The sequence below is a fragment of the Sciurus vulgaris genome (assembly GCF_902686455.1).
Source record: "Sciurus vulgaris genome assembly, chromosome: 12".
NCBI lineage: Eukaryota > Metazoa > Chordata > Mammalia > Rodentia > Sciuridae > Sciurus > Sciurus vulgaris.
This window is the reverse complement of record NC_136473.1, coordinates 29,380,631-29,403,560: the sequence shown is the minus strand read 5'-3', so window position 1 is coordinate 29,403,560 and position 22,930 is coordinate 29,380,631. Positions and strand designations below refer to the sequence as shown.

General features: G+C 38.6%; 1 protein-coding gene across 1 annotated transcript in view; it reads right to left on the bottom strand.

The window, feature by feature from the left end:
• The window catches only part of CUBN (cubilin), a 286,894-nt gene that overhangs the window by 45,799 nt on the left and 218,165 nt on the right, over nt 1-22,930 (bottom strand). Inside the window, exons 57-58 of the mRNA XM_079108165.1 lie at nt 6,353-6,553; nt 3,790-3,919 (exon numbers count right to left, since the gene is read on the bottom strand). Of these exons, the coding sequence (XP_078964291.1) occupies nt 3,790-3,919; nt 6,353-6,553 (331 nt within the window). The remainder of the gene's footprint in view (nt 1-3,789; nt 3,920-6,352; nt 6,554-22,930) is intronic.

Here is a 22,930-nt window from a genome sequence, read left to right as displayed (position 1 = left end):
GGCTTTAAACTCATGATCCTCCTGTCTCGGTCTCCTGAGCTGCTGGGATTACAGGCACGTGCCACCACAATGCCTAGCAGGAAATTTTATAAATGAGATACTACAAAAAGTTTAACCAGATTTTTTTGAGTAACTAGGATATGTCAAAAACTGTGATAGGAGCTGGGAATTTATAGGTGAGTAAGATACAGTCTCACATTCAAGGAATTGATAGCCTGGGACATAATAAAATCCATTTGAGATCATGTTTTGATAGGTTGAACTAATAATACCTATCATTCCCGCAACACTTCAGTTTTTTTAGTCTCACTAGGAACATGGAATGTACTCTTGGTAGTTTGTAAAATAAAGGGGTACTATTTTCCTATTCTTTATTTTTGGAAAGAATGCTAATGTCATAGAATGAAAGAAATGCAGGTTTTAGAATCATAGTTTCGTTCTTGTTCTCGGTCTTTGTTTTCTTCTTTTGAAATGGACTTCATAGAAGGTTAAGTACAACAATATGTAAAAAACAAACTCTAGCATCTGGTAGACAGTAGATGCTCAATAAAATGAAGTTATGATGATGACTTTAAAAAGAAGATATGAAATAATTGTTTCTCATGAGAGATATAAACATATAAACTCTGGTAGAAAAGAATGAACTAAATTCTGTTGAGTCTCATTTGATTGCCTTAATAAGAATTCACATTTAGAGTCATGGTGGTCATCACTGGAACTTGCTCCACTAGTCCTGCTCTGCCTTCCTGACACCTGGTAGGGTCACCCTTAGGTGCACATGCTGGGTTTGCTGTGTCTGCAGCGCTTGCTTTGACCATGGAAATGTAAACAGACGGAATACCTATCACTTTAGGGAAAAACTTTTTAAAATTATGACTGATTTTGGTACATTGCCTCCCCAGTGCAGGGATGATCATGGAAACAAATGTAGAAATGAATCTTCCATCAGACTGGGATACCAAGTGACCATAATAAGCAGAGCCTCCTTGCTGGGTCATGTTGAACACACTTGTACAAACGAGAAATAAACCTGTTGAGTCAAGCTGGTTTCCCTGGTATGCCTTGGGGTTCTTTGCTATTGCTTCTAACCTCTCCTTAGAATACACCCCTAACTTTTCCTTGATGGCCTTCACAGTATTTTAACCTAGGTCTTTATCATTTTGATTAACTATTCTCAGAGTTCCAAACAAGCAAGGCTTCCTCCTGGTTGTACTTCAGAATTTTTACAGTAGGCTTATTTTTAAAATTTTGTTTGAATTATTTGATATCCTGCCCTTGTTTTTGTAGGTTCTTCTGCTTCTCATTTTTTTCACTAGCAGTATTAATAAATAACACAATAATATGGAATAATTTTTAAAATACTCAACAATTAAATACTTCCTTTTAAGTACCTTAAATTTAAAAGAATCAGTGTATTTTTTTCCCCCTAAAATGTGTTGGTTGGTGGAATGTTTTCAAACTGATGATAAAGATCAGTTGAAAAAAATTCTTGATTTTCTTTTGCTGTGTGTGATATTTAATGTTTTTGTCAAAGAAGACCAGGCAGAACAATAGCAAGATCATTTCCAACCACCCTACGTTTGTTTTTATTCTCCATAGACAACACAATTGTTTTTCCAAAATAAGAATCCACAAAGAAAGATAAATTCTGAGTTTCCAAGGGAACCCAAACCTATTTTGGCTTTTATTTTATATCATTTTCCCAGAGGACATCTGGAAAAACCAATTAATAGGAAACCTTATGTGGCCAGCATCTTTTTAGAGCCTAGGTATGTGGATATATGTTTTATATATATTTTACCAATGTCTCTGTCCTCATGGCACCCAGAATACTATCTTTTTAAATAATAAATTAATTAATTAATATCTAAACATGCAGGTGTGAACTATGACCATGGTGAACTTCAGAATCCATGGCTAGAATATAACTAACATATGTATATATTTCATATGGATATCATATGTGTCATATCAATATGAGTGGATATACCTATCACCCATGGTCTGAAGGTTTATATCCCCAAATTCTTATGTTGAAATCCTCACCCCCAGGGTAATGGTATTAGGAAGTGGAGATTTGGGAGGTGGTTAGGTCCTGGGGAAGTGCCTTTATGAAAGGATTTCAGTGCCTTTATAAAAGAAGCCCAAGAGAGACCCTCACCCCTTCTACCACTAAGGACACAGCAAGAAGGAACCTTCTATAAAGCAGAAAGTGACCCTTGTCCAATGCTGAAACTGCCTTGATCTTGGGCTTCCCAGCCTCCAAAACTATGAAAATTTTTGTTGTTTTCAAGTGCCCAGTTTGTGGTATTTTGTTACAGCAGCCTGAACTGACCAAGAAAGACATGAACCCTGCACTTGTAAGAAACAAACACTGCCACAGCAACGGTAGGAAGAATCATCCTCGGTGCTTCTGTTCCTGGGCACGTATCCCCTTCCCAGGACTCCTCACTCCTGGCCATGCGTCAGGTTTCGCTCCTTTTGTTTTTGTTTTTGTTTTTTTTTTGTCCCTCAACTTAGGGACTTTTGGTCCCTGGGACAGGAATTCCTTACAAATAGTCCCAGGTGCATTCTGCAATTTTCTTCAAGGTTAATTCTGTAGAACACTTACTCTCTGAAACAGGAGCCAGAGTGCCCTAGGGCTCAGCTGATATTCCCTAGGGCAAAAAGTGATCACAGCCCATAGGAAACAGGCAGATAGGTGTGGTCCCAGCCGATCAGGGAAATCCTGTAGATTTACGTGGAAAATCCTGTGGAACACCAACTTTCAGTGTTTCCTACCAGGTGCTGTGTGTCACTGAACCACAAGTGCTAGAAACATACCATATCTGGTGGGAGCAGTCTTGAACTTCATCCCTCTGGAGAAAGTCAGGCTGCGTGCCCTTCTCTCATCAGAGGGAGAACTTACTAATGACATAATGTATCTCTTACAGTGCAACCTGGGAGGTGTTCTGATTCATGAATAATAATCAATTTCTTAGCAGTTAGAAAATTGATCTTTGAGAAACATCATAGGTAAATATTCAGGATATGATCTTGGGGAAAACATGGACTCAAATTGTGACTCTTGAATGTGTGTTACTTTGGGAAAGCTATGTGACCCTGCTGAGTCTCTGTTTTCTCTCTGGTGAAATGTGAGATAGATCTATCTCATGACTGTTTAAGAACAAAATAAAACAATTAAGGAAAATGTTAATAAAGTTTCTCATGTATCACAAATTCCCAGCAGATGTCAACTGCTTTTAGTAGCAATTCACTTTGATTTCTAGACAAGCTTATAACTTGACAACTCATTGTATGAAGCTCTTTTGTAACTGCTGGAGAGTTACAACTGTTTTAACTGGTGGAGTGCCAGTTGGTCCCTCAGTTAGCACGGGCTTGCGTGGAGGGTGGGTCCATGTCTCAGGATTTGTTATCACTTGGGAACCTCACTCTTCCTTCTTCTTGATTTCCTATGGACCACTGTTGTCAATCAATGCTATTGGTAAAGGAACAGGGTTTTTGTTTTTGTATGTATGAATAAAGGTAAAAGTATTTTCTTAAGAGAGCAAATCTGGCCAGGCATGGTGGTGCATGCCTGTAATCTCAGCAGCTCAGGAGGCTGAGGTGGGAGGATCGTGAATTCAAAACCAGACTCAGCAACTTAATGAGGCCCTCAATAACTCAGTGAGACTCTGTCTCTAAATAAAGTACAAAAATGGGCTGGGGATGTAGCCCCACTGGGTTCAAACCCTGGTACCAAAAAAAAAAAAAAAAAAAAAAAAAAAAAAGCAAATCTGTGTCACGTACTTGAGCAGAACCACTCTGTCGTTTCTCACAGTGATAGTGTACACACAGTGGAGATTGTTGGGGTAGTCAGATTTCGAGTAAGAAGGACTCTTGATGATCCCGCTGGAGAAGTTGAACGTACCACCGCAGGCTGCAACAGAAGCCAAGGAACATGTAGAGAACACGCTTCCTACTCAAGCATGAAAAAATAATTTTCAGGTTTTCCTATGAGTGCACATTTTTCCATAGGAGAGCTCTTAATTATTTTTCCTAAGAGAAATTAATACCCCTCCATTGTGTTTACAAATGATTCTGATTTTTTTCCACTGGAAAGAAAAACAAGAGAAGGTAAGGGAGGAGAGACAGGGAAGAATATTTTAAGGCATATTTTGGAAAAGAATAAGGCTGAGTCAAATTAACGGTCAGAGAAATAACATTTTATGTGCTGGGGCATAACTGTCCCTTTCCTCTATTTTACTGACAGACTGACAGAAAGAAGTGACAGTGATAACTGGAAGTTTAGGAAAAGCAGACAGAATCCAAGACATGCTCTGGTCATTGAGATGTGGAAAGGACTGAATCTAGAAATCTTTAATGATACAGATATAAGGTGAAGCACTGGAAACCAGTTTTGGTTATTTTCCTCTGGGTCAATTGTGAAGCTCTCAAGTTTTCTGCATTTGTATTTAGCTGTGAGATTGGTAAAGACTACACTTGTCCAAATTTGTGTTGCTGACCCTCAATCAGCATGAGGAAGGAAGGTCTACTCCTCACTCTTGACTCCAGGGATTCACAGCCCAGATCCCTAAGTTGCACCCATAAATCAATAAAACAACAGCCCTAAGAATATCATAAAACTTCTTTAAAAGCAAAATAGTTATTATTTTTGCTTTGGCTTTCACATAAGAAGCATCAGATGGTGTCAGCTAATGGCAAATGCCACACTCTAATCACAGCGAGAAAGGCTTTGGTTATTTACTTCACGATTCACACTAACAATGAGGTTAGTGCATTGTGATGATATTTCTGTGGAGTATACACTGTCAATGAATGTGCTCCACCCAAATCTCTTAGACATGAGAAACAAACCTGGCTGGCATTTAAGGTTCTCTATCTATTTATAGTTTTTGCCTTGACTGAGCCCATTTTCAGGGCAAGCTCTTCTCTATATGCCTCAACGTATCCATGTGCTCAGACCTCTGGGTCAATCTGCAGAGAATTAAATGTCAGACCTGGGTAACAATTATTCTCTTTCACTCAGTTACAGGGTCTCAGAACGATGAATACCCCTCCATTGTGTTTACAAATGATTCTGATTTTTTTCCACTGGAAAGAAAAACAAGAGAAGGTAAGGGAGGAGAGACAGGGAAGAATATTTTGAGGCATATTTTGGAAAAGAATAAGTCTGAGTCAAATTAACGGTCAGAGAAATAACATTGTATGCGTTGGGGCTTAAATAACTTCCATTTTCATACACCATTGAGATTTGAAGTCAGCATCAGCAACACTCTCAGAGTGAGACTTACAAACTTGCCTACCATGTTTTATGAAAATGTGGAATTAAAGAGCAGAAGAATAGGAAGCAAGGGTTCTTTCCAAAGCAGAGGTTCTGTCAAAAGAATAAAGCAATCAACCCTTCTCTTTATATAACAAGACAGTAAGGGAAGAAATATTAATGTTCAGTTCTGTTCAGTTGGTGCCAATAGACCTCCAACACACAGAATTTACAAATGTTGGAGCTCAGGATTCAGATAAAAACTATTGTAAACAAATTATGTAGTCCTTTTTCAGGGTAACCAGACAACTTTAGTCTTCTCTGTGGATGAGAAAATAAATTTATTATTTAACTTTCTACCTTTAGCCATAGATTTGATCAAGCAAAGACAAAACAAAGTCAGGAAATATTTTACAAGATTCGTGTGCCAGTTTCACAATTGTGGAAAAAATGAGTCAGCAAACTGACCCAGAAGGAGGGGAAAAGACAATTTGAGTTACAGAAATACAATCTTAAGATTTTCTTGGTAGCTACAAAGGTGTTACCCAGTCTGTGTCCTGTCTTTTCATTTTGCCTTTGGTACGGAGAAATTGTAAATTATAGCAGAGTTGGTTTCTGCATTTTGCATATTGTTTAAAAAATTCTTGCCTTCCAATCAGAAGATTGCCTTCCAATCATAAAGATTATTCTCTTGTATTTCTTCTAAATTTATGTTATTTTTCATATTAACAAAGTGACTGGGGGAATAAAATAGGCATCTGAATAATTCAGGATAATTCAGGCCAAAAGCCATCTTTAAGTAATGTACAAAAAAAACTAAAGACAGCAAGAATATTCATTTTAACTTAAATTACAAAGTAGAGCCCAATTATTCATCTGCTTTTCAAAGAGTAGGTCTAGCCAAAGTTTACAAAGTTCTCTTTTTTAAGAAAAAGATGTCTACGTATTTTTTCCACATACCTAATTTATGAGTTTTTCCCTTAATGTCTCTGAATCTTCGATTTGGTGATGTATGAATCACAATGAAAACTCCTTGTGCAATTACTCAAGAAAAACAAAATTCCAAACTGCATGGCTCTAGCTACTCACTGGTTATGCTATAGGAAAACTTGAATCCCAGGTCCGTGATGTGTGCGTTGGAGTAGAAATTCAGCAGCACTGGACCCGCCAAAGTGATGGGATCCAAAGTCTCATCACCACACACGGTAGCAACAGGTGTGGAGGAGAGATTGTGACCTCTGACAATTTGCAGGCCGTCATTCTCACAGTTTCCGGTGATGGCTGAGCGAGCTGTGCAGAGCAGGAAACAACCAGCATTAAGATCAGAAAAGCCCCGTGTAGTGGCCCACGCCTGTAATCCCAGCAGCTCAGAAAGCTTAGACCGGAGGATCTCGAGTTCAAAGCCAGCCTCAGCAAAAGCGAGGCACTAAGTAACTCAGTGAGAGCCTGTCTCCAAATAAAATACAAAATAGGGCTGGGGATGTGGTTCAGTGGTCGCGTGCCCCTAAGTTCAATCCCCAGTACCAAAAAATAAATAAAAATCAGAATATACATGTATGATTACATGACCAGTGTGACACTGTACCATGTACAGACAGAGGAATGAGAAGTTGTGCTTCATTTGTGTACAATGTGCTAAAATGTTTTCTACTGTTATGTATAACTAATTAAAACAAATTAAAAAAAAAAAAAAGCCCAGGAGTTTGAGACCTGCCTGGGCAATACAGAAATAACCCTGTCTCAGGAAATAAAAAAAAGAAAAGAAAAAAAAATCATTAAAATGAAATAATTTGGCCTCGTAATGCTATTCCTTAGAATTTCTATTAAGAATATATATTAAACAATTAATAAAATATCTATGTTTCTAGGTGTCACTGTGAATGGTGAATTACATTTATAAAAACAAGATTTACAATAAATCATTGAGTACTTCAAAAAAGATCAGAACCACAAAATCAACGCTGTAAACAAAATGTTGTGATGATTCATGCAGCTGAAAGGAAATTAACCCGAGAATCAAGCAACCAGGTAGATCTGTGCAGTGGAGGAATTCCCTGAAACAATCCTGGATTTTCTTCCTTTATGAAATGGCTCCTTCAATTCCATGATGACAAACTGGGGACAGTTTTGCCTCCCAGGGGCTATTTGGCTCTAACTGAAGACATTTTTTGCACACTGGAGAGTGGGATAGAAGCCAGGGACGTCGCTAGATATGACACAAGCAGAGGACCGTTCCACACGGGGCCTCCTGCTACAACAAAAACTACCCAGCCCCAAGGGTCAATAACACTGCTGTTGAGAACTTCGCTCAAAGCTCTTGTGGAGATGAGACTCCCACCACGGAGAGATCATTAGAAATTCCTTAGTATTTATTGAACAGCCATTTTCAATTTTCAAAGAAACCACAAGAGCTTAAGGCTTTCATGATTGTAAAAGTACCCATCATGGTTTTGTTTTCAAATTATAAAGTAAATATATTCTCTAGACTTTTCTAAGAAAAACTTGAACAGCACAAGCAAGAAATTAAAGACATTTACTACTATTATATTCCTTTTTACAGGTGATTATATACTGTTAAAACATTAATTGGGATCATACCGAGCACCATCTTTCATAATCCAATTTTGATTAACGAAACATGGCATCATGCACTTTCTGTGATTAGACAGTCCTGTTAAAGCATTTTATTAATGCCCACATCAAATTCTAACATGTCGATGTGCCAACCTAAATTCACCCTATGGTCGATAAGTCCTACCTTCTCCACATTTTCATGACTAAAATTATTGTCAATGCCAACATTCTTATGCATAAATATTTGAGGAAGTTTCTTAAGATTCCATTCCAATAACTTTTTGGAGCTTGACTTGCTAAGACTAAGATAAGATTCTTCTCCTGGTTTATCAAATGGTCCTTTGAAAAGGTGTTACGAATTCTCACTCCTACGACACTTTGGGTATTTGACAATCTTCTCAGTCCCACACTGCCACCATTCATTGGCAAACCTGCCCCACTTAGCTAAACCTGCACCTTTTTAACTTAGAATCGTGACAGATATATTCATTTTTATAAGTCTATGCATTTAAGAATTCACCTCCCCTTTTTGAACTTGAGTATTATCTAGGGAAAATTGATATTTTTATTAGAAAATATTAAGGCAGTTTTGGGTTGAGGGCATAGTTTAGTGGTAGAGCATTTGCCCAGCATGCACAAAGCCCTGCGTGCATTTCCCAGCATGGTAACAACAACAAAGAACAGAAAGGCAAAGAAAAGATTTATGCAATTTAAACTTTAGGCAATGTTACGAATACATTTGGCTCATAAGTTAAGTTTCTATCCAGCTTGAAGAAATCTTCAGGTATCAGATTGAGATTCTATTTATCAAATTAACCTTAAAGGATTTCCTTATTTTGATATTGCTGGAATAAAAATACTTCTGGTCTGGGGTTGTAGCTCAGTGGTAGGGCACTTGTCTTGTACCTGTGAGGCACTGGGTTTGATCCTCAGCATCACATAAAAAATGAATAAACAAAATAAAGGCATTGTGTCCATCTACAATAAAAAAATTAAAAAAAAAAACTTCTAGTTGGGCACTGAACTACAAGTTAAAAATATAAAAGACTTAATTTTAATGACCTTATGTAATCAGAAGCAATATGACGTTGGAGAAAATAGGAGAAGAAAGGAATAGATTAAATTCCAATTCATAGTTTTAATAATGCCAAATTATGTGCTTTAATTTCAACTCAGATTCTTCTTCAAAGACATCAAAAGCTCTACGGGAACTTTAAAATTTCAGAGTAGGTAAGTTTGAGAATAAAAAAAAAATCTGCATTGGTTGTAGAAATATCTTTAATTAACAACAATGGGCAAACTTGTAAATCCCAAATCACAGAATGCAGGGAAATATTGCTAATACAAGATTAGACTCTTGGACTCACATTTTGGTCACCTGCTCTGCAGGTGTCCTTTCAGTTTTAAAGAGTTGGTTTCTAAGTTGTTGGTCTGAGGATGTAGATTATCACAATAGAAGTTAGCTTAGAAAGTCTGTGATACAGAAGGTAGGGTGTCTTATTCTAGATTATGCTTCCAAATAATTAAAGAAACTAGTTCAATTATAGACAGTTTATCATGAAATAGCAGTGGGATAGTGAAACATATAAAAACTCATTAACTATAAAAGTTCACATTCAACAATAAGAAAGTTTGTTGAGAAGATGAAGAGCAAGTTGAGAGGGAATTTGAATTTTTTGGTAGATGGAAATAAAATACTAAATAACTAAACAAATCATTCAGGCTCATCTGCTTGTTCTCAACACCTGGTTTGGTAAAACTGAAAGTTGTAGTTATTTGGCAATTGTTTCATGAAGTAAAACATTCTTGTATCCTTTCCAGTGGTCATTTCTTTAAGGTAGGATGTTCTTACAATTTTGTTCCATAAGAAATTAAACATCTACTTAATATTAGAACTTCGTCAAGTTACCTAAGTCTAAGGACATACCAGTGACTAGCAAGAATAAGAGTTACAAATAAACAAGAAAATGAGTTGTAAATACTATGTCACTAGGTATTATGTAATTTACATACATATCTTTTTCTCAAGCTCTATATATCATGTCACTATATTAAATTAAAATATCAGCTTGAAGGAACTGAACAAACACTTCACAGAAGATATAAAACTGATCAATAAATACATGAAAAAATGTTCAACATCTCTAGCAACTAGAGAAATGCAAATCAAAACTACTCTAAGATTTTATCTCACTCCAATCAGAATGGATATTATCAAGAATACAAGTAACAATAAATGTTGGTGAGGATGTGGGGGGAAAGTACACTCATACATTGCTGGTGGGAATGTAAATTGGTGCAACCACTATGGAAAGCAGTAGGAAGATTCTTCAGAAAACTTGGAATGGAACCACTGTTGGACCCAGCTATCCCACTCCTTGGTTTATACTCAAAGAACTTAAAATCAGCATACTACAGGGATGCAGCCACATCAATGCTTATAGTAGCTCAATTCACAATAGCTAAACTATGGAACCAACCTAGGTGTTCTTCAACTGATGAATGGATAAAGAAAATGTGATATATATATATATATATATATATGATAGAATATTATTTATCTTTAAAGAAGAATGAAATTATGGCATTTGCTGTTAAATGGATGGAGTTGGAGAATATCATGCTAAGCAAAATTAGTCAAACCCCAAAAACCAAAGGCCAAATGTTTTCTCTGATATGCAGATGCTAATTCACAATAAGGGGGTGGACATTTGGGAAGAATAGAGTTACTTCAGATTAGGTAGAGGGGAGGGAAGGGAGGGGGAAAGGGTATGAGGGTGGAAAGAATAGGAGAGTGAAATAGATATTATTACCTCATGTATATATATGAGTGCATGACTGATGTGATCCTACAATATGTACAACCAAAAAAATGAGAAATTATACTCCATTTATGTATGATTTATTGAAATGCATCAATGCCTTCTACTGTCATGTACAACTAATTAGAACAAATTTTTAAAAATTTAAAAAAATATCAGCTCGCTTTGTCCAGGACAAGCACTTGTTGATAAAGACCACAGGCATCAGAAAATAATTACATCAAACATTTTTCTATGATGGTAGGAGGAGTCAATTACATATAAATCAAAATATACACAAACTGTATAATACACATAACTGTTGAATACAGTTAAATGCAACTGAGGGTGACTGTTGTCTAGGAAAGAAGTCTGGATGAAGATCTTTAAGAAGTAAGGTGGCTGCACAGAAGCAGCGCGGCCAGCTCCGGCCCGCCCCACTGCCAGCTCCAGCCTGCCCACAGGTTGCTTCAGAGACCAGCACAGGGTGCCAGGGACTCCCCCAAGCAGCCTAGCCCCCTCCGGTGGGAAGCGCCTCTCTAGGCTAGCTTCCCGGGGCAGACCGCCCAGTGAGAGCCTCTCGACGCAGAGCCAGCCACAAGTCCCCAAGCCAGCGGAGATATTCGACACGCAAGCGGCTTCTGGGACCAGGGCTGGGCAGCCAGAGACCTCTCCAGACAGCATTGTCCCCCTCCAGCTGCAGGCTTTTTCCACGGGGCGATCCAAGATGGCGGACTAGAGGGCGACTGCATCTCCAGTTGCCCCAGAACCCAGGATTCAAGAAGGGGAGGCATTGAGAGTCTTGGACGAAAATAGAACCACGGGGTGAGTCTCCCCCACCCAGCGAAGCTCAGCTGGGTGGCAGGCCAGGATTCGAGTGGCTTATTAGAGTAGGACAGGGCAGATAGCATCTCCCCCAGGCAACTCTGTGCAGTCTGGCGGTGGGCTCCGCCCACAGGGACAGATCCTTCAGCCTCTCGGAACAGGCCCCCCAGTGAGAGCCCTTCTGCACAGAAGCAGCATGGCCAGCTCCAGCCCGCCCCACTGCCAGCTCCAGCCCGCCCGCAGGTTGCTTCAGAGACCATCACAGGGCGCCAGGGACTCTCCCAAGCAGCCTAGCCCCCTCCGGTGGGAAGCGCCTCTCTAGGCTAGCTTTCCGGGGCAGACCGCCCAGTGAGAGCCTCTCGACGCAGAGCCAGCCACAAGTCCCCAAGCCAGCGGAGACATCCGATACACAAGCGGCTTCTGGGACCAGGGCTGGGCAGCCAGAGACCTCTCCAGACAGCATTGTCCCCCTCCAGCTGCAGGCTTTTTCCACGGGGCGATCCAAGATGGCGGACTAGAGGGTGATTGCATCTCCAGTCGCCCCAGAACTCAGGATTCAAGAAGGGGAGGCATTGAGAGACTCAGACTAAGATAGAACCACGGGGTGAGTCTCCCCCACCCAGCGAAGCTCAGCTGGGTGGCAGGCCAGGATTCGAGTGGCTTATTAGAGTAGGACAGGGCAGATAGCATCTCCCCCAGGCAGCTCTGTGCAGTCTGGCGGTGGGCTCCGCCCACAGGGACAGATCCTCCAGCCTCTCGGAACAGGCCCCCCAGTGAGAGCCCTTCTGCACAGAGGCAGCGTGGCCAGCTCCGGCCCGCCCTGTTGCCAGCTCCAGCCCGCCCCGTTGCCAGCTCCAGCCCACCCGCAGGTTGCTTCAGTGACCAGCACAGGGCGCCAGGGACTTCCCCAAGCAGCCCAGCCCCCCTCCGGCGGGAAGCGCCTCTCTAGGCTAGCTTCTCGGGGAAAATCACCCAGTGAGAGCCTGTCTACACACAGCCAGCCACAAGTCCCCAAGCCAGTGGAGACCTCCGACCTACAACCAGCCTCTGGAACCAGGGCTATGCAACAAGGGACCTCTCCAGGTCTCTCTCCCTGGAACCAGTAGCGGGCTAGGGGCAGCATTCTTCGGAAGCACTGCATTATCAAATTAATCCAAGACTTCTGGCTACTGAAGGCTGGTAGGTGATACACTGGAAATCTACAGGGTCACTATAAGCCAATAGAGGAAATCTACAATATCACAGAGTCCCATTGACATCTGACCAATATGAGAAAACAAGGGAAGAAAATGTCCGAAACAAACCTAGATACTATATCAATAAAACTCAATGACAGCACAGCAGAAGAAATGCCCGAAAGGGAGTTCAGAATGTACATAATTAAAACAATCAGGGAAGCAAACGAGGAGATGAAAGAACAAATGCAGGAATTAAATGAACGCACTAATCAACAGTTAAAAGATCAAATAACGGAAGCAAAAGAGCATTTCAATAAAGAGTTAGAGATACTGAAAAAAAACCAAATGGAAATCCTTGAAATGAAGGAAACAATAAACCAAGTTAAAAATGCCATAGAAAGCATAAACAATAGGATAGATCACCTGGAAGACAGAACCTCAGATTGAAGACAAAATATTTAATCTTGAAAACAAGGTTGACCAAACAGAGAAGATGGTAAGAAATCATGAACAGAATCTACAAGAATTATGGGATATCATGAAGAGGCCAAATTAAAGAATAATTGGGATTGAGGAAGGCTTAGAGAAACAAACCAAAGGAATGAACAATCTATTCAATGAAATAATATCAGAAAATTTCCCAAATCTCAAGAATGAAATGGAAAACCAAGTACAAGAGGCTTATAGGACGCCAAATATGCAAAATTACAACAGACCTACACCAAGGCACATTATTATGAAAATACCTAACCTTCAAAATAAAGACAGAATTTTAAAGGCCACGAGAGAAAAGAATCAGATTACATTCAGGGGGAAACCGATAAGAATATCAGCAGATTTTTCAGTCCAGACCCTAAAAGCTAGAAGGGCCTGGAACAACAATTACCAAGCCCTGAAAGAAAATGGATGCCAACCAAGAATTTTATACCCAGCAAAGCTTACTTTCAGATTTGACGATGAGATAAAATCCTTCCACGATAAACAGAAGCTAAAGGAATTAGTAAGAAAGCCGGATTTACAGAACATTCTCAGCAAAATATTCCATGAGGAAAAGATGAAAAACAACGATGTAAATCAGCAACGGGAGGAACTAGCCTAAAGGAATAGCCAAATAAAGGAGAAACCAAATCATGTCAAAAAACAAAAATGAGTCCAATGACTAGGAATACAAATCATATCACAATAATAACCCTGAATGTTAATGGCCTGAATTCATCAATCAAAAGACATAGACTGGCAGATTGGATTAAAAAGAAAAATCCAACAATATGCTGCCTGCAAGAGACTCATCTCATAGAAAGAGATACCCATAGACTAAAGGTGAAAGGATGGGGAAAAACATACCATGCACACGGACACAACAAAAAAGCTGGAGTATCCATCCTCATTTCAGATAATGTGGACTTCAAGCCAAAACTAGTCAGAAGGGATAAAGAAGGACATTACATACTGCTTAAGGGAAGCATAAATCAGCAAGACATAACAATCATAAATATCTATGCCCCGAACATTGGCTCATCCATGTATGTCAAACAAATCCTTCTCAATTCCAGAAATCAAAGAGACCACAACACAATAATACTAGGTGATTTTAACACACCTCTCTCACCGCTGGATAGATCGTCCAAACAAAAATTGAATAAAGAAACCATAGATCTCAACAACACAATCAACAATTTAGACTTAACCGACTTACATAGAATATACCATCCAACAAAGAACGAATACACTTTCTTCTCAGCAGCACATGGATCCTTCTCTAATATAGACCATGTTTTATGCCACAAAGCTACTGTTAGCAAATACAAGAAGATGGAGATACTACCTTGTACTCTATCAGATCATAATGGACTGAAATTAGAAATAAATGACAGAATAAAAAACAGAAACTTCTCCAATACTTGGAGATTAAATAATACACTATTATATGATGAATGGATAACAGAAGACATCAGGAGGGAAATTTAAAAATTCTTAGAAGTAAATGAGAACAAAGACACATCATATCAAAATCACTGGGACACTATGAAAGCAGTACTGAGAAGAAGATTTATTTCATGGGGCGCATTCAACAAAAGAAGTAGAAATCAACAAAGAAACGACTTAACACTACAGCTCAAAGCCCTAGAAAAAGAAGAGCGGACCAACACCAAAAGTAGTAGAAGACAGGAAATAGTTAAAATCAGAGCCAAAATCAATGAAATTGAAACAAAAGAAACAATCGGAAAAATTAACAAAATAAATAGTTGGTTCTTTGAAAAAATAAACAAAATTGATAAACCCTTAGCCACGCTAACAAAGAGAAAAAGGGAGAAAACTCAAATTACTAAAATTCGGAATGAACAAGGAAATATCACAAGACACGAGTGAAATACAAAACATAATTAGAAGCTATTTTGAAAATCTATACTCCAACAAAACAGAAAACCTCGAAGACATCAACAAGTTTCTAGAGACATATGAATTACCTAAACTGAACGAGGAAGACATACACAACTTAAATAAATCAATTTCAAGCAATGAAATAGAAGAGGTTATCAAAAGCCTACCAACAAAGAAAAGTCCAGGGCCAGATGGGTTCTCAGCCGAGTTCTACAAAACCTTTAAAGAAGAGCTCATTCCAATACTTCTCAAAGTATTCCATAAAATAGAAGAGGAGGGAACCCTCCCAAACTCATTCTATGAAGCCAATATCACCCTGATACCTAAACCAGACAGAGATACATCGAGGAAAGAAAACTTCAAACCAATATCCTTAATGAACATCGACGCAAAAATTCTCAACAAAATTTTAGCAAATCGCATACAAAAATATATTAAAAAGATAGTGCACCACGATCAAGTGGGTTTTATCCCAGGGATGCAAGGTTGGTTCAACATCCAGAAATCAATAAATGTCATTCACCATATCAACAGACTAAAAGTTAAGAATCACATGATTATTTCAACAGATGCAGAAAAAGCATTTGATAAAATACAGTATCCCTTCATGCTCAAAACACTAGAAAAAATTGGAGTAGTGGGATCATTCCTTAACATTGTGAAGGCCATCTATGCTAAGCCCATGGTCAATATCATTCTAAATGGTGAAAAACTGAAAGCATTCCCCCTAAAAACTGGAACAAGGCAGGGATGCCCTCTTTCACCACTTCTATTCAACATTGTTCTTGAGACTCTAGCCAGAGCAATTAGACAAGCCAAAGATATTAAAGGGATACGAATTGGAAAAGAGGAACTCAAACTATCCCTGTTCACTGATGATATGATTATATATTTAGAGGAACCTGGAAATTCCACTAGAAAACTCTTAGGACTCATAAGTGAATTCAGTAAAGTAGCAGGTTACAAGATCAATGCTCACAAATCCAACGCATTTTTATACATAAGTGATGAATCTTCAGAAAGAGAAATTAGGAAAACTACCCCATTCACAGTAGCATCAAAAAAATAAAATAAAATACTTGGGAATCAATCTCACAAAAGAGGTGAAAGACCTCTACAATGAGAACTACAGAACACTAAAGAAAGAAATTAAAGAAAACCTTAGAAGATGGAAAGATCTCCCATGTTCATGGATAGGAAGAATTAATATTGTCAAAATGGCCATACTACCAAAAGTGCTATATAGATTCAATGCAATTCCAATTAAAATCCCAATGATGTACCTTACAGAAATAGAGCAAGCAATTATGAAATTCATCTGGAAGAATAGGAAACCCAGAATAGCTAAAGCAATCCTCAGTAGAAAGAGCGAAGCAGGGGGTATCGCAATACCAGATCTTCAACTCTATTACAAAGCAATAGTAACAAAAACGGCATGGTATTGGTACCAAAATAGACAGGTAGATCAATGGTACAGAATAGAGGACACGGACACAAACCCAAATAAATACAATAGTCTCATACTAGACAAAGGGGCCAAAAATATGCAATGGAGAAAAGATAGCCTCTTCAACAAATGGTGCTGGGAAAACTGGAAAACCATATGCAACAGAATGAAATTAAACCCCTATCTCTCACCCTGCACAAAACTCAACTCACAATGGATCAAGGACCTCGGAATCAGACCACAGACCGTGCATCTTATAGAAGAAAAAGTAGGCCCAAACCTTCAACTTCTTGGCTTAGGAGCAGACTTCCTTAACAGGACTCCCATAGCACAAGAAATAAAAGCAAGAATCAACAACTGGGATAGATTCAAACTAAAAAGCTTTCTCTCAGCAAAGGAAACTATCAGTAATGTGAAGAGAGAGCCTACAGAGTGGGAGAATATCTTTGCCACTCATACTTCAGACAGAGCGCTAATTTCCAGAATCTATAAAGAACTCAAAAAACTCTACACCAAGAATACAAATAATCCAATCAACAAATGGGCTAAGGAAATGAACAGACACTTCACAGAAGAAGATGTACAAGCAATCAACAGATATATGAAAAAATGTTCAACATCTCTAGTAATAAGAGAAATGCAAATCAAAACTACCCTAAGATTCCATCTCACCCCAATTAGAATCGCGATTATCAAGAACATAAGCAACAATAGGTGTTGGCGAGGATGTGGGGAAAAAGGTACACTCATACATTGCTGGTGGGGTTGCAAATTAGTCCAGCCACTCTGGAAAGCAGTATGGAGATTCCTCAGAAAACTTGGAATGGAACCACCATTTGACCCAGCTGTTCCACTCCTTGGCCTATACCCAAAGGACTTAAAATCAGCATCCTACAGAGATACAGCCACATCAATGTTCATAGCTGCTCAATTCACTATAGGCAGATTGTGGAACCAACCCAGATGTCCTTCAGTTGATGAATGGATAAAGAAACTGTGGCATATATATATACAATGGAATATTACTCCGCCATGAGGAATGACAAAATTATGGCATTCGCAGGCAATTGGATGAAATTGGAGGATATCATGCTAAGTGAGATAAGCCAATCTCAAAAAACTGAAGGACAAATGATCTCGCTGATAAGCGGATGAGGACATACGGGGGTGGGGGTTAGGAGGGGTTAGTGTTAGAGTTAGGGTTAGGTTTAGGGTTAGGGATAAGGAGGGTGGTAAGAATGAGGAAGAAAGGAATGTATAGAGGGAAAAGAGGGGTGGGAGGGGAGGGGGGAAGGGAAAAAATAACAAAATGAATCAAACAACAACAACAACAAAAAATTTATCCTCAGTGATACTGTGCATTCCTGAAATGTCCAGAAACATGGTTTCTCAACAAAGCAACAATAAAATAAAAAAAAAAAAAAAGAAGAAGTAAGGTGGATATAAAGTTTGAGTTTATGGCCAAGAGGTGCCATTTAATCAGGCCCATGAACTTGACAGGAAGAAAAGTATCCTGAAATAGGACAATACTCTGTCCGTGGACCAGAGCCCTCATTAGGGGCAGAAAGTTATAACTGCTTTTACTTCTGTTTTCACAAAATGACTTGACATATATTTATCATTGAAACTCTGAGTTGTTAAATAATTCTCTGTGATTTGTTTTTAATGACTATTTTCCATCCTTCAGAAGAATCTTAAAACCTATTTATTGTTCAATATGGGTAAGGCTCGATATGTGTTGAAATGTAATTTTTATTACATTTTCCTGGGCTTTATTACTGTACAGTGTCTAATTCTGAATTCTACCTTGATTCTAAAAACTTGGAGAGAGTTGAAAGGAAACAAAGGGTGAGTAATTGCACAAAGAGCATCAACTCGTGGGATCTAGATCCGGATCATAATTTTTCTTCACAGTCACAGATAGATAGAGGTGGAGAAGCCAAAAAATGACTAAAGATGAGGGAGAATCCTCCGGTTGGCATGTTTTGGTATGGGAGATAAGGTCAGGTCTTGGGAGTGGAGCAGAAGAGTTCCAGGGAGAGGAGAGAGATTTAGAGGCAGCCATGGCTCCATCTGGCCCCTGTCTCAAAAAGCATGAAAACTGGTCTCCTCCATGGAGGAATGACTCAGCAGAAGGAAGCACATGACAGGACAGAGCCAAGCTCCATCCGGTGCGAAGGCCAAAGACTTAAAACAAAGCACGTGTCACAGGCAAACCGGGAATCTCGCAGAAACCACATGCTCCCCTCCAGCGTCCTGCCAACTTAAAAGAACCACTGCCCGGTACCTTCCAAAATAATGCATTGAGATATGTGCCCACATTCTGAATTCTTTAGAGGCAATTGAGAAAACAAACAGAAGAAATGCTAAGTCGTTTAGTAATGCCATTTTTTTCCTTATAAAGTGGGGAAAATGCGAGATAAAATAACTGACAAAACTCAATTATTGTGCTTCATGATGAGCAAAGAGGACAAAAAATAAATCTAAATTTTCTTTCCTTTTTCCTTTTATTATTTTTTATTATTGTAGTAGATGTATTGTGTAAACCAGGACTTCTAAGTTCATCAAAGAGAAGTCAGGCAAACAGTAGGTAGGACTTCCCAGCTGATTGCTCTGGAAATCCTGTCCAACCTTCTTGGGACTTTTGAGATCATTCTAGAGGACAATGAGCAAAAAGCTCTTGGTCTTTTGAAGTCCTCCACACCATGCGCTAGATGCTACTCCACTAGCCAACCTGCATCAAGAGTCCTTCAGGGGGCTGGGGCTGTAGCTGGGTGGTAGAGCACTTGTATAGCATGCTGGAGGCCCGGGGTTCCATCCTCAGCATCACAAACCACAACCACAACAAAACAAAACCTTTCTCATTACTAAGACAAGGTTGTTATCCAATTTTAATGATAAGGATAAAAAAATGTATAGAAGTCTTGACTTAGGTTACCTCATCTACCTATTTATTTATTTATTTATTTATTTTTGCCATGCTGGGGATTGAACCCAGGGCCTTGTGCTTGAGAGGCAGGCACTCTACCAACTGAGCCATATCCCCAGCCCTACAAAAACACAGAGTATAATTTTTCCAGAAGCTTGAAGGCATCTGTTTCACCATGTGAATAACAAGATTATGATTATAAAAATATAGTTTGGAATTATTTAATATTTGGGAAATTAAAAATAAGCATTTAATAATACCTGATTACAAAATAAATAATGGTCCATAGAATGGCTGGTTTTGGAAATGTAAAAATATTGAGAGTGTCTTAGGCCAACATAAAATAACACACTTTCAGAGCAAGTTACTTTGTGGTGAATGGAAAGGAGGTCACTCTCACTAGGGAAAACACCAATGTGGCAGCAGAATCAGTTTATTTGCTTGAACAATAAAACCCACCCTAGCCAGTTGCTGGTGCTAAATTGACACGTGTAAGGACATGGGTGCTCCTCATGGCATTTGGAGCCTGAGATTGCCCATCATATTCTCTTTACCAGTTCTATCTTTTGGGTTAATGGTGTTGCCGCCTGCCGCAACCAGACGGGGGAAAGAATCGGAGGCGAAATGGGAATGAATACCTTATTTTTTTCTCAGAGGTGCTTGTTTTCTTCTTAGAGGAAGGTGCTTCTTCTCAGAGGTGCTTGCTTTTCCCAGGTGCTTCTTCTCAGAGGAAGAGAATGTCTTATATACACTAAGGCAGCCAATCAGCTTAGGGTTAAGTAGCTCGATTGGAGCACATGCCACAGTACCAAGTGAGAAAGAATGAGGAACCTGTGTTGACCATGAGCGCGGAAAAGACATCAACCAATCAGGCAAAAGGTCATGAGAGATCACGCCATGTTAACACTAATTATGCGCCACCTCTTGGCCCAAACCCAGCCGCCATCTTAGAGCTACTTCCTCAAACAGCTGTAAACATGTCTCTACAAATGGTCCACCAAGACCACAGATCTAGGACCCTCATCTCTACCAGCCAAGAGTGGTTTGCTGTGACTCAGAAGCTTGGACAGCATCTCTCAGAATCAGTTCCTATTGCCTGTAGCAGCAGGGAGAGCCTGTGCTCCTTCCACAAAGCCATGACCTTCCTTGAGAGCAACTGTCAGTTTTACCACAGTAAAAGTGCACACGAATCCCTCAGGCTCGTTTTTGAAGGGCTGGGGAAAGGTTATTTTTGCAGTAGCTAATGAATCTCCATCATTGTTGATGGCATTCAATAAATGTCATTACTGATATGGTCAGTGATAATAATCTAATTATAAAATAAATTTGATTAATGATGCTCTTTTAAAGAATCATCATAATTCAATTAATCTATAGCTAGGCATTATCCACTTAGCAGTTTGAAAATGCTGAGTACTTGTAACACTGGAAATGTCAAAAGACATTATCATAAGGATATGATATTACCAAAAAATTCATCTCTTCAAGTGGGTGTGGATTATTATATCCATTAGGGGAAGTAGCAATTACTGTGATCTGGCATTATCTGACCTCACAGCTACTATTTTTGATATAGTCATGTCTCTTAACAATGGGGAAACAGATTCAGAGCTATGTGTTGTTAGGTGGTTGTGTCTGTGTGCAAATATCAAGAGTGTGAATACACTAAACAAACTAAATGGTTACAATGTCACTAGGTGTTATACTGTTACACACTGTCATACACACAATCCATCATCAACTGAAAAATCATTATGTGGTGCACGACCTTGCGTGTGTATCTAAAAGCTAAGCAGTTATCAGAAAAAGAAGATAATTTATGCAAAGTCATGTGGTAAGTGGCTGTCCTGGCCTTAAAACGCCTAAGATGCTGTGCTCTTTCCCATTGCACCATCTCAGGATTTCCACTGTGTTATCCCATTATCCCACCCTGGTGACTAAGCTCAGAGACTACCATTTAAGGTGGGTATAGGGCTCCTTGTAGTGATACCCATGCCACTGATATCAGCAGTGATTTTGTGGCATTAAAGTATATTTACTAGTGTCTCTTTTGAGTCTAAATGATATTGCATACGACATTCTTATGTTTATCTAATTCAATGAGAATAAAAGCATATGCAAAACATGAGTCATCTGTTTTGTGTTAGGAAAATAACTTCTCCTAGTTATAAAAATATGAATATTATTAAAAAGAAAATAAAAATCAACCGTAAATCTATCACACAGTGATAATGCTTAAAGTACTATTTAACAGTTTTACAGATTTTATTCACATGTATGTTACTTAAAATAGAAATTGGATCATCTTATATAAACTATTATATCCTCCCTTGATACTTTATGAATCATGAAAAGCATCTTCTTACATTACTGAGATTTTGCAGCAGCAAAAGCTAAGACATATTTTACCTGCTTATGAAAAATATGAATTTATATTTGACATATTTTAGCAAACACGTGCAGAAAAATAAAGCTACAGAGATATAGGAAAAGATGAGGTCATAAAAAACGGAAAGATAAAAAGGAAAAAAAAAAGGAAAAAAAGAGGCTTTGTATAATTGAACTTGTGTGTAGAAACTTCAACACTCTGGAATAAGGACTAGGAGTTCATAAAGAGAAATGAGAGGAAAGGGTATCCAATGGTAATATTTGGTAGAAGCAAACCACAGATGTTAATCTTATTAACTCACTCACTCATTTCAATATTTATTAAACACCTATATTGACTCAATAAGACAGTTCCCCTTTGGTTAGTTTGTAGTATGTGCATGAATGTGAATGTGTATAGAATGTAGAGAATAAATGCAAATGAATAAATTAAAATCTATGGTAATATGTAACACATTTCAGACTTATCTTCTCTAAGAAATTTATGAGTTACATATGTCCTTAAAGTTCTTACACTATTTTTATACTTTTAGATGAAATATATAGAATTTTTTTTTAAATTGGCTCTTTATTCACATTTACATGAAATCTACTCTGTAATATTATTTATATAGTTATTCAAATGGTGATTTAGAGCGTCTCTGCCTCTACCTACTCCTCATTAATTTCTTAAGAATTTTTTGTAATTTGCTTAAGAATAAATCTGCCTTCCATCCATGGTTATTATCAAAAGATAAATGTTGGGGGCTGGGGTTGTGACTTAGTGGTGCAATGCTCACCTAGCACGTGTGAGGCACTGGGTTCAATCCTCGGTATCACATAAAATAATAAATAAATAAAATAAAGGTTTTGTGTCCATCTACAACTAAAAATATATTTAAAAAGATAAATGTTGAAAGAATACAGAGAAAATGAGACACTTTTATACGATTGGTGGAAATGTAAGAAGCTCTACTTCTAGTTATGTAGCCAAAAGAAATGAAATCAGTATATCGGAGGAGATATTTTTATTCTCCCCTGTTGATGACAGCATTATTCATGATAGCCAAGACATGGAAACAATCTGGGTCCATCAGTGGATGAATGGCTAAAGAAAATGTGGATGCTGCAGGTCTGGCTGATTGGCAAAGCACTTGCCTAGCA